General features: G+C 63.2%; 1 protein-coding gene across 7 annotated transcripts in view; it reads right to left on the bottom strand.

Annotated features, from left to right (window-relative positions):
- Positions 1-3,582: 3,582 nt before the first annotated feature.
- The window catches only part of LOC123816089 (casein kinase I), a 32,175-nt gene continuing 23,361 nt past the window's right edge, over positions 3,583-12,396 (bottom strand). For 4 of the 7 annotated variants that reach the window (XM_045834826.1, XM_045834825.1, XM_045834827.1 and 1 more), the window contains exons 7-11: positions 10,815-10,963; positions 6,645-6,837; positions 6,406-6,545; positions 5,602-5,667; positions 3,583-4,807 (exon numbers count right to left, since the gene is read on the bottom strand). In XM_045834826.1, the coding sequence (XP_045690782.1) occupies positions 5,635-5,667; positions 6,406-6,545; positions 6,645-6,837; positions 10,815-10,963 (515 nt within the window). In that variant the 3' untranslated portion in view covers positions 3,583-4,807; positions 5,602-5,634. Of the gene's footprint in view, positions 4,808-5,601; positions 5,668-6,405; positions 6,546-6,644; positions 6,838-7,450; positions 7,721-9,640; positions 10,026-10,123; positions 10,222-10,814; positions 10,964-12,396 lie in introns of those variants that run through there. The other 3 variants (XM_045834830.1, XM_045834829.1, XM_045834831.1) reach the window with 3 other exon arrangements.

Genomic DNA, 12,396 nt, shown 5'->3' with positions numbered 1-12,396 from the left:
GCAGGCGACTGAACCGAGCTCAGAAGAGGCTCAGCCTCAGCCCGTGTCCCAGGCAGGCCGAGTTCTCCCTGTCTCCCCCGACCCCCTCCTCCAAGCCTCCTGCTGTCCCGTCATTAACACCCACCCTCCGGGGTTCTTAGGCCCCCAGATACTTGCAGGCCTCTCAGGCCCCCTCCCACCAGCGGCCCAACTTGGGGCGCCTCCCTGCTCAGGCCCTCCTCTTCCTGTCACCCCCCTGCGCCCGGGCCGCCCTTCTCACTTCCTGCTCTGAGCTCCCCCACAGTCAAGAGGTCATCTGCTGGGAGAATTTAGAACAGTGGTGTCTTGTGGGGGGTGGAGGGGGCGGCAACACTGCACAGGAAGGGACCCCGGGGGAAACTGGCTGGAGTACTGACCGCCGCCCCTGTCTCCGTCAGACGCATAGAAACAGGCGAAAAGCTGTGTGGAGCTGGGCGCTGGAGATGTGCACATCTCTCTGAATTATACGTCAATTAGGAAGAAAAGGTCCCAGGGCAAAAATGGTCAGCCAGGACCTCTTCTTGCCACCCTTTCCCTTTCCCCTGCTTTGTGGTTTGAGGCCGCTCAGCACACCCTCCTTCCTGAAGCCCCACCTTCCCGGCCCTGCCCCTCCCCGGCTCGCCGCCCCTCTAGGGTCTGGAGCCGGGAATGCACCACCCCCCACCCTGCAACGCACCCGGGTGCCCCCCGGTAACCACAGAGCCCCAGCCCTCCTTCCTCTCCCACAGTTGGCTAAGAACAGAGTGTGTCCTGAACCGGTTCGATCACCCTCCCCTCTGGATGCCCCTGCTGGGGTTGGGGCCCTGCCCTCCAACCCTTCTCCCTGCCTTTCTCCTTCCTCCAGGCTCACCGCCCACTGTTGCCATGTCCCATTCTTCAGGTTGACAACCATCATGCCCTCTGCCCCAGCCAATGGCTCCCACAGTGCAGGTCCTAGAAGGTGGAAGCCCGGCGAGTCCACCTCTAGCCCTGGCTGCTGAGAATCTCTCCCTCCCCCCGTGCTTGAAACTGTGATTCTATCAAGGTAGTTCGTACCTCTGGGCCTTTGCACCTGGCGGTCTTTCCTCAGCTCGAGTGACTGCCCCCCACCCCAGCAGAGTCCCCTTTCAAGGCTCAGGTCAAAGATCTTTGAAACCCCTCCCCTGATGACTCCAGGCAGTCCCTGCCTTCTCTGTCCCAGTGTCTGCTGGATTCTGAATCGGGATGAGCCCTGTGCTGGTCTGCGTCTTGCCCCCCACCAGGCTGGGAGCCCCTGGAAGAAGCGGAGACCACGCCCTGTGTGTGAAACAGTAGTTACAAAAGGTGAGGGATTAGGAATTACTAATGAACAGTCACGGGGATACAAAGTGCAGCACAGGGAACACGGCCAACAACATTGTAACAACTGGACTTACCAGGGGGATAGCTTGGTAAGTTACATAAATGTCTCCATCACTGTGCTGTACACCTGTAACTATATAGTACTGAACAGTAACTGTAATTGAAAAAAATTTTTTTAAGTTTTCCTTAATTTTTAGAGAGAAGGGAAAGGAGGGAGAGAAACATCTGTTGGTTGCCTCTCACACACCCCCAACTGGGACCTGGTTGCAAACCAGGCATGTGCCGTGACTGGGAATCGAACCTGTGACCCTATAGTTCACAGGCTGGTGCTCAATTCGCTGAGCCACACACCAGCCATGAATGGAAAAAAACTGTTTTAAAGAAATATGTAGTGACCACTACGGAGCACTCCATGGACTGTGGAGCCGGACACAGCCTTCCCTGTGCCTCAGTGTTCTCGTTTATAAAATGGGCGCCACAACACCCCTGCCTCGGGGTTTCTATGGGCACAGGCTTGGGGGCAGGTCTGGGCACAGTGGGCTCTTAATGAACCCAGCCTACCGCCCTCTGCAGTGGGAATGACCCCATTGCACAAGAGGAGAAAACCGAGACCTAGACAACGCCCAAGGTCACAGGGGCTGAGCTGGCCCTGTGGTCTCCAACCCTGTGCTCCCCACTTCTCAGCCCTGCAGCCCGCCCCCCTCGGCCCAGCGCCTGGCACCCCGGGCACCCCACATGAGCCCAACCGGTGTTTGTTGCATGAATGAAAATGACTCACCGAGTGGCATGTTTGCCCTTCCAGTGCGGGCAAAACTTCCTGGTGACTGACTGTTCGGCTCCCTCACTGAGGGAGAGGGAGAAACACTGACGGTTGCCTGCCGTACACGCCCCGACCAGGAGTCGGACCCGCGACTCACTCCAATCAACTGAGGCTCACTGGCCAGGACTAGTGGTTCCAACTTTTTTTTATAGCTTCATTTTTGTACATGTAATCTCCAAACACTGAAATTAACCTGAAAAGCAGGCGGGGCCGGGGAGGGGGCAGGGGACACACGAACTCACTGAAATCAATAAAGACCACGCAGAGGAGAGAATTTCAAGTGACTTGTGGGCACTATACTCCGACAGCACCTCCTCAGTGAGATACACTCTAAGGAAAAAGAAGTCGGTAGCTTCACACTTGAGTGCTTCCTGTCAGGTGTCCAGCCAGTGAGGCCCTGGGGGGTGGGGTGGCCCGGCGGCCTGGAGGGGTTTGGGACCGGACTCCCATCTTCACGGCCACACCCCTGGAAGGTCTTCCTGGGACTCACAGCCTTCACCTCGGGGCCCTAGGGCACTTCCTGGCTTAACAGGCCCCTGTCCCTGAAGGCCGTAGACGAGGACATGCCCTTGCCTAAACCTCACCTGGAGGGTGGGCAGGAGACCCTTCAGGAGGCCGAGTCAGGCTGTGGGGTCACGGGGTCTTCAAACGCCAGCACTGGAAAGGGCCTTCAGTGCAGGGGTTTCGAGTTACGCCCAGGGCTTCAGAATGCCCACTGCAACCGCGCAGAGCCCGCCAGGTGGGGGGCTGACCCAGGGTCAAGGCTTGGATGCAGGAGCCACCCAAGGTCACCTGCCAAGGTCACCTGTGGAAAGGGCGCTATTGAAACCCAACTTCAGTGCCCTCGCTTGTAGGGATCCTTGGTCAACGGTGGGGGGGCGGGGTCACATCCTGGTTCTGCCATCAGAGCTGCGTGACCTTGACCCAGTCATTTCACCACTGACTATTTCCCCACAAAGGCAGAGAGGAGCAGACCTAACAAGAATTCTTAGGGAAGGGAGGGAGAAAGAGAAAGAGAGAGAAACACCAATGTGTGGTTGCTGGGGGCCATGGCTTGCAACCCAGGCATGTGCCCTGACTGGGAATCGAACCTGTGATGCCTGGTTCACAGCCTGCGCTCAATCCACTGAGCTACGCCAGCCAGGGCCTAACAAGAATTCTTGTGTGGACAAGAGAATGTTGGGAAGAGCCTCTCGAACCTTCCTGTTCTGCATGGTCCTGGGCTGTGGGCGTCCCCTGGAGCTTGCTGGGGTGCAGACTCTCATGCCCCAGCCCAGCCCAGCCCTCCAGGGTCAGAACCTGTCCCAGGCGGTTCTGTGTGCGGTTTCTGAAGTGCGGGTTTAACCCCCAGCCCCGCTCTCCCCGCCAACTCCTCGCCTGCCGGGGAGACGCCCCAGAGCAAAGAGGCGACCGAGGGCTGTGTGTCACTTTATGCTTTTCTACTTTATTACTTCAAATTAACAACCACAATAAAGCTCAAAAAAGTCCAATATTTACACAGGAAAAAAGTACAAAATTCCCCCCAAAGTTCTTCAGTATTTTTTTTTCAGTTTTTTTAAATTACAAAGTTATAAAAAGCTTTGCTCTTTAATTAAAAAAAAAGAAAAAGAAAAAAAGGGGAGATGGAGATAAATAAATTAGGAAATACACACACGGGGAAAACAAACACAAACGAGAAGGGGCGTTAACTGGGAGGGACGGGCAGGTCCCAGGCCCGGCCTCTCCCCGGGCTGCTCCTCGGAGAGGCAGGTGCAGGACCGGTGGTGGCCCCCGGGGAGGGTCGGAACCAGGGAATTAATTCATTTGTAACCCAGGAGCCAGATGCTTTCTGGGAGGAGTCTCCAGAGGAGGGGGACAGGGTTGCCACAGGGTGACGACAGGCAGAGGGGCTGGTGGTAGTGGCAAGGACACTCTGGTGCCCTTCCTGGGAGACACAGAGGTTGCTGCGCATCCCGTGTCCTTGTTCAGGGGACGAGAACAGAGACCCAGCCTGGCAGGTGGGGCGGGCCCCCACTGGCCTGGGAGATACAGGTCACATCGTACACACACACGCATGTAAGGGGTCTTGGCCCCCACCACTTAAGTCCCTGTGCACAGGCAAAGAAAGACCCAAACACTCAGGGGGACACTGGGAAAAGCCCAGGCAGAAAGCCCCCACCACCTTGCGGGGAGGGGGCTGTGCTCGTCTCCTGCGGTTCCAAAGCTCCAGAACGAAATGCCGGGTGGGACCTGCGCCCAACCGACCCCATGGTCACGCCGCTCCGCTCCGGGGCTCCTGCCGGCTGGGAGGGGCCTCAGGGCCGCGCTGCGCCCTGCCCAGCCCAGCCGTCAATCAGCCTCGCTCCCCAGCTGGCCGGCTGGGGCGGGGCCCCCTTGGTGGCGTCTGGCATGGTCGCCCAGCATCTGGGGACCCTCTGGCGGCCTGAAGGCAGCGGGTACTGCGAGGGACGAGAATCCTGGGTGCCGAGGGCATCTCGTCTTCTTGCCGTTGGCAAAAAAAGAAAGAAAAAAAAAAGAAAAAAGGAAAAAAGAAAAGAAACAGAATCCATCGTCGCTCTTGTGCTGGGTTTTTTTTCTTCTATGTTCTTTTGAGTGGTTTTTTCCCCCCATCTTTTGGTTGTGTTTTTAAAAGAAAATACAGTGAAGACACTAAAAAGGAGAGAAAGAGGACAGGTCAGAGGCATGCCTGCTTCCGACCTCTGGGGCACACAGTAGGTGCTCTGTTTTCACAGAAAGGACACAGTCTCTCTCCCTCCTCTGCCCTCCGGGAGAGTAGCCACCCCACCACGCGACTGCCACGCACAGGCGTCCCGGCTCCGTCTGTGCCACGGGATTCTCAGGGTGTAAGGCCAAGCCTGTCACGCCATGTCCCCAGGGAGCTCAGACCTCCCCCGACATCCCCCCAGAGAACCCCTACCACCTCCCCTTCCTCAAACCGGACCCAGAGTGGAGACCTACTACCCCCCACCTTGAGGCCTCACGCAGCCCTGGGCGTCCCGAGAGGCTCAGGCTGGCCAGAGGCCTCTCCTGGGCATGTGGAGGCCAAGGGCCCTCCCTGAAGGCAGACAAACCCCGAAGTACGTGACCCCGTTCTAAGCGCTCTCTGATGATTAAGGGTTCGACAGCGCAGAGGCTGAGACGAGTCCAATGCCCCAGTGAGGTCGGGGTACGGGCCCTCAGGCTCGGTCTCTGCTGGGAACCAACTCCCCAGAACACGGGAAGGCAACATGGGGGGCGGGGAGGGGGGCTCCAGGACAGGGAAAGTGGTTTCCGGCAAAAGCGGACACTTGTGGCTCAGGCCTGCTCAGAGGCAGCCTCTGAGGTTTTAAGCCCCCTCGAAGGCCCTCGGTTCTGGGGTCTCTGACACCATCGGCGACTCTCTGGGCACCTCCACGTGCACCGGTCTCCCCCCGGGGGCCGCGCCTGCAGCAGCGCCCACTCACCTAAGAGAACACTGGTCCGACGGCGGCTCCTCCTCACTTCCCGAGATGGTCAAATGGCACGCTTGTCTGCGAGGGGGAGCAGGGAGGCGGGGCGGGGCTCAGCTGCCGGCACTGGCCACGGGGCAGGGGTCTCCCCACCGTGGAACTCCACCTCCCCCGCCAAGGCCCTGGAGCCAAGGGAAGGGGTGTGTGGTCTCCATGACCCTAGGAACCAGCCGCTTTGTACAAGAGAGCGACGCTCAGAGGGGCAAAGCGGCTGCTCCGGGCCCCAAGGGACAGGAGGGTGGCCCAGCCACCGCGAGGCCGGCTCCTGGCCTGGCCTGCTGAGGCTTCTCCACCGCAGGCAGGAGGCCGGAGCAGGTCTCCAGCCCACCCATGCCAGGGCACCTTCCTGGGTCAACCAGGACCCCCCCCCCCCCCGCAGCTTTCCCAGTCCAACACGGCGTCTGAGAGGGGCCACTGACAGGCTCTGCCCAGCCCTGCGTCCCCTGCCAGCCGGGACTTGCAGGCGCTTCCTAAGGGCGGGGGCTCTGAGTCTGCCCCCTGTGAGCTCCCCGCCGCCCACCCGGGTGGGGTTCCAGGTGGCGGCCGCTGGACCCCAGTGCTCCCACATGCAGGGACAAGTTACTCCTGACTTTGCTCCGTGGGGCCCATCAGACCTGCTTGGATTAAGGGAGCCCCAGTCCCCACTCAACAAAGGGCTCTTGCTCCAGGGTGGGGACCAGAATCACCAGGCCTGACCCCACACCTGGGGGTCCCCGGCTCAGCTGTGAGGCACAGGACAGCGGGGTGAGGGCGGCTCACCTGTGAGGCTGAAATCCGGGAGACCTCTTGCCGCCCAGTGAGGTCGGAGGACGAGACATTGGCAGGGGCGCCCCTGTGCAGCCTCATGCTCACCTTCCTCTCTCGGTCCACCCGGGAGATCGCTCTGGGAGACGTATTGCCTGGAGGGCGAGGCAGGGCCAGGTCACCCTCCGGGTCCAGGCCGCCCCCGCAGGCCCTGCCCCCACAGGCCCCGCCCACTGCCCGAGGTCCCTGCTCACCAGCTTGCTGGATGCGGGAGGCTGGGGTAGAGGCCACAGGCTCGGCAGCGCTGCGGAGCCGGTTGGCGGGGGCTCCCGAGGGTGGGCCCGGGGGCAGGGCCCGGGGCGCAGACCCCCGGAGCTGCCCCATCCGCTCCTCGCGCTCGTGCTCTCGCCGCTCCCGGTCCACGTCCTCGGGGTTGCGCGCCGCGCCCTGTGGGGAGGGGTTAGGGTGAGGCCCGGTCAGCCCAGCACGGCCAGAGTGCCCTGGGCCCGGCATCCCCTCGAGGCGGCACAGGGGTGGGGGAGGCCAGGTGGGCACACCGGGGAAGAGGCGCCGCACAAACCCTCCGGTCCAGCCTCCTTCCCACAGAGCAGGCAGCCCGAGAGGCCTGGGAAGGACCCACGATCACACAGCAGAGAGAGAGAGAGAGAGAGAGAGAGAACACCACAAAACGCCCAGAGGAAGGAGAGAGCTAGACGCGGGAGGCGGAGGGAGGTCACTCTGTCCTGGTCTCGTGTGGCCAGCCAGGGCCGGGGGGCTGATGCCCTCGGGATGGCCGGGGGCACTCCCTGGCTGGCCCAACCCGGGCCCCCTCTGTGCACAGAAAGGCCTCAGCTCCTCCAGGTTGCCCCGTGGAGCAGGGCGGGCGCTCGGAGGCCCAGGGAGGGTTACCAGGCCAGCCGAGGCCAGGCCAGCTGAGGCCAGGCCAGGGCGCACACCAGGCCTCCCAGTGAGGGGACCTTTTTGAAAGGCTGTCCATCCCGGTCCCTGGCAATGGCTCCTGGCAGGCACCGTGGGGACAGCACCACACAGAAGCTGCCCGTCTTGGGACGGGCGCTCAGGGTAGCTGGAAGAGGACTGGGCTGGAAGCCCCACAGAGGAAAACACCACCGAGCAGGCAGGCTGGGGCGAAAAGGGGTGCGTGAGCCCCCCAGGGCCTGCCATCCAGCCTCTGCCACCCCCAGCACAGCAGGAAAGAGGCGGGGCCCAGGGGGAGGAGCGCGGCGTGGGGAGAGTGCCTGGCCGCGTTACCTAGCCGGTCCTGGGGTCGTCCACGGGGGAGGGCGGGGGGCTGGCGCGAGGGGGGCCGCATCTGTGGAGGAGAGAGCTGCGGGCTGAGCTGGGGCCTGCTCCCGGGCCCCGGGGTGCGGCTCCTGCCACCTCGTGTGTCTCCCCAGGGAGCTGGCCGGAGAGGCCCGGCTGTCCTGGGAAAGTGGGGTGCCCCTGCCTTGGAGCCACTCTGAGGGGTAGCAGCTGGGGTCAGAACGATCCCGGAGTCCCACGGAGGCACCGAGGTCCAGAGAGGCCTCACGACCTCCCTGGGGCCACACAGCTCAGGACGGAGCCTGAGTGTGAACTCGGGCCTTTGCCGCCCAGTCCTGCTCTGCTGGCTGCAACCCCTGAGGACTGAGCAGAACATTCCAGAAACGAACATCCCCAGTCCTCCCACTCACAAGCCTGTCCCGGCAGGCCCGGAACCACCAAGGCTCCACCTCCGGACCTCCAGGCCTCTCCCCGAGCCCCCAGCCACTCAGTTCCGGGAGGCAGGGAGAGCGACGCGGCCAGAACCACAGCGGAACCCGGGCCGTAAGAGCTGTTGCACCCACTCGTGAACCCTCCTGCTGGCAGGCAAGAACTCCTCTCCTGGGTGGGGACGTGACGAGATGCACGGGTAGAGCACAGCCCCTGCCCTCTGTGACCCCTCGGACCAGGCCAAGGCCGGCCCCAGGGCTGAAGGCGAGCTCCTTTCCACATTTCCAATCAGCCCAAGTGACGCTTCAAGGAACACACAGCAGGCAGGTCTCGTGGCTTTTATTTGCCCACAAACACACACAAGGCAAATGGCAGAGCCACTGCCACCCGTGCCACCCTGTGTGCGTCGTCTGCCCCGTCTCCCCAGGCCAGCCGGCTGGACCTCCAGACAGGGGCTGAGCCGGGCAGCAGCCCAGGCTCCAGGTGCCGGAGACTCCGGGGCGACTGCTCCGAGGAGGGACGCTCTCGGTCAAGGGTGGGGTCCTTCCTGCAGGAGGGTCCAGGCCATAGCGCCCTGCGCGGTGTCTGGTCTGCTGGGAGCTCACGAGGGCTTCCGGCAGCGGTGCTGGCGTGGGAGGGCCCTGGCTTCCGGCCGAAAAGGCACGTCGGCCCCCATCGCATGTCGCAGATGCTCCTGCCAGAGGGTGACTGGGGGTGGTCGCCCTCCCCACGTGGCGACGGGCTGAAAGGTGCCCCTCATCCAGTCGGATGGCCTTCGAGTCAGAGGTCAGCGCGGCGTGAGGCCGGCAGCGCCTCTGCTCAGCCTGACCCCAGAGGCAGCAAGGGGCGCGAGGCGGCCGCTCCTGGCTGGGCTCCAGACGGAATCTCGTGTCACCCGGACGGTCCCGTGAGGGGCTCTGTGAGCAGCCCTCTCGGGGCGCTCTGTCCCGCAGACCTTTGCCGTGACGGGCGTGTTCACGTCTGCCTCGCCAAACACGGCAGCCACTGGCCGGCCACCGGTGGCTCCTGGGAACTTGAAATGGAGCAAATGCAATGGACACGTGACATTTTCAGCGCAGACTGGTTTTTAATTCATTGACACTGAGCCCCGTGGGGCCAGTGTCCGCCACACTGAATGAGTGACACGGGCCTGGGCGACGCAAGACCCATTTCTGGGTGCCGTGGCAAGAAGGGCCAGGCCCATCCTGGAACCGGGCTCCGGAGTGTCTCCCTGCACGATGAGCGAGCACCCGCGCCCCAACTCCCCTGGCGGCGCCCCGTGCGAGGAGAGCTGGCCCTGGGCCCTCGCCGCAGGCCCGGCTGGAAGGCCTGAGTGAAGGGTGCCCAGCTCCAAGCCCCTCCCTCCCACAGGGGCCTCTGGCCTGTGGAAGCCCCGTCCTCTGCCCAAGTTCTGTCCCGCTCCTGAGGGAACGCGCACAAGGCCGCTGTCTGGGGCCCAGAGAAGAGGGGGCACGAGGCCCCCAGCACCCAGAGCTGTAGGCCGAGGGCACCACAAGGAAAGAGCCACGCTGGGACGAGGTGCGGTGCAGGGGGGGCGTTTAATGAGCGCCAGCTGAACACGGAGGCCGCTGAGGGGTCTGGCTGACGCCGCTCCTGGCCCCCAACCCCAGGCCCCTCCAGCGCAGTGAGCGTCATCCCTCCTTCCGGCTCTGTCCGTCGGGCAGCCGCTTTCATCCCCAAGGGCATCTCGGCCGTGCCCTCTCCACTGACCCCACCACGCGCCCAGGGACAAACAGCTCCTCAGCCCTGGCCCCGATGGGCTCAGGCGCGCCTGGTGTGATCAGAACTGGGGCCCTGGAGTCCAAACCACAGGCCAGCAGTTTTGGGGGGGCGGCTCCTCCACCTCCTTCACCTCCTCCACCAGCCTATCTGGAGGGCCCTGGGTGCCCAGGGGTGCCGGGCACCTGGAAGGGACAGAGAAGGCACAGCAGAGGCTCAGCCTCTCGTGCTCACCCAGCCACACGGTCGCCCTTGGAAACGCCAGGCCCCGCAGGGTCCTTACCAGCATGTGGGCGAGTGCGCGGGCCCAGCACAGGGCCAGGGCCAGGGTGGGGCCATAGCTTCGCTGCCACGGGGCCGAGCCTGGCTCGAGGACGCCCCCTTTCCCGGGAGAGACGTGAAACGAGTCACATGCTTTGAGATTCCAGAGCTCGGGGCACGGCTGTCGACTGCTTCTCCCCACCCCACCCCCAAGACTCTTAAAAGAGGGAGACGGAACAGCCCCCTAGCAAGGCCCAGGGTCCCGTGACCAGGAAGAAAGCAAGCACGTGGAACAGGTCCAGGCCGGCCAGAGGGGCCACGGTGACGGCAGCTGCCTGGGACGTGCAGAACAACAAGAGCAGGGCAGTGTAGGCCACGATCAGGACAGTAGCAGGGGGGCCCGCCAGGGCCGTCCACGCCCAGCCGCGGGCGCCTAGGAGGGACCGGAGGCGCAGCCAGGCCCTCCTGGGACTGGCGGGGGGCGGTGCCCCGCCTGGGCCCTGCTGACCACAGCGGTGCAGGCTGTCGGCGTCGATGAAGCAGGAGTGCGGGCAGCGAGGGGGCTCCGGGGCCCCAGCGAAGTCACTGGCACAGTCCAGCTCATAGCTCCCGGTTTGGGGGAGCCCCGCCCCCCACCGGGTCACTCTGGCCCTCTCGGTCAGGGCCTGCCCCGCCCAGCCCCCCAAGCCCGCCGCGGCCTCCGGGCGACTCACGAATTTGAGCATGTTCCAGTCGAAGACGTAGTCGTAGGAGAAGCCCTGCCGGTGGAAGAGGTTGCGGAAGAGCTGGCGCAGGTACGAGTAGTCGGGCTTGTCGTCGAAGCGCAGCGAGCGGCAGAAGTTGAGGTATGTGGAGAACTCAGCTGGCGGGGGGGCGCGGGGACAGAACGGCTGCCGTGAGGCCCGCGCTCCCGGGGCCCCCAGCAGACCTCCCTCTATCCCTACAAATACTCTCAGTCTTGGGGCGGGTGGGGGGTGCGGTAGAAGACAGAACAGCACCTCGGCCCTCCCGCTGGGCGTGACCCCCTAACGGGCCTGTGACCGACCCCCTAACGGGCCTGCGAGCAGAGCCTCTGACGGTCAGAGCCGAAGAGTGAGAACAGCGTCCCCTCCCAGCGCGCAGGTGCTGCAGGTCACCCGGGCCCTTGTCACGCACTCCAGCTGCCATAAACTGCAAGGCCCGTCAAGAGCTCCACGGAAACTCTCAACGGGCTCTAAGCCACAGAGGAAGACTTCCCGTCCTCCCCTGAAAATCAGGGGTGGGGGTGGGGGTCTTTGGAAGGTCACAGCCAGCACGTGTATCCGCCCCGCCCCTGGGCTCCATGAACACCTGCGGTTTCCCACGTGGTAAGGCTATCCCTTGTTCTAATGTTCGGTCTTCAGCCCGCCCCCGACACGGGGCTCCTGAAGCCTCGTGAACGCCAAGTGCTAAGGGCGTGAGGAACAGCTCTTATGCTAACGAGGTGACTCCGGGTGAGCTCCTGGCGGGGCTGGTCCTCGGAAAGACCAAGCTACGATTAGATTAGAAGCTTGGACTTTGCAGCCCCTCCCCAACCCCCAACTTCTCTAGAGAAGACAGGAGCTGGAAATGGAGTTAAGAATGAATCGTGGCGGCATGACAAGCCTCCACTGCGTTGGAAGACTGTGACCATGCCCAGGCCGGGGCAGGGGGGGGACACACACACCCCAGCTCCACGGGGACAGAAGCTCCTGGACTTGGCCCCCCCCAGATCTCATCCTGTGTGCCCCGCCATCGGCCGTGTGTCCGTGCCCCTTGTCACATGCTCTCATAAACTGGTGCCCGTGTCTCCCGAGTAGTGCGCCACTCCGGCAAATTAACCGAACTCAGGGAGGGAGCCACGGCACCCTCAGAGTCCTGGCCAGTCGGTCAGGGGCACGGGTGGGCTTGCAACTGGCGTCTAAAAGGTGTCGGGGGGACAGCTGTGAAGGACGTGGCCTCACTCTGTGGGATCTGATGCCATCTCAAGGAGATGGTGTCCTAATCGAGTTAAGCGGCGGGACACCCAGCGGGTGCTGCAGAGAACAGCTCGGTGCGGGGAGATCCCACACCTTTGGGGACCCACACGGTCAGCAGTGCCCTGTGAGAGAGAGCAGAGGGGCCCGAGGAGGAGGGAAGACTACTTTTTCCTAACACTCGGCCCTGAGAGACGAGGCAGGAGTGCGGGTTGGGGAATGCTGAGTGTTTGGCAGCCAGGCCTCCCGCTGGGCCTGAGCCATGACGGAGAGCCCGCGATGCATGTTCTGGTGTCTCGGGCAAGAGGCGCCTAAAAGGGGC

The sequence above is a fragment of the Phyllostomus hastatus genome, unplaced genomic scaffold, assembly GCF_019186645.2.
Source record: "Phyllostomus hastatus isolate PE091 unplaced genomic scaffold, TTU_PhHast_1.1 phas_contig_198, whole genome shotgun sequence".
NCBI classification, from domain to species: Eukaryota; Metazoa; Chordata; class Mammalia; order Chiroptera; family Phyllostomidae; genus Phyllostomus; species Phyllostomus hastatus.
The sequence above is the reverse complement of the archived record's forward strand: the minus strand, read 5'-3'. Positions and strand labels throughout refer to the sequence as shown.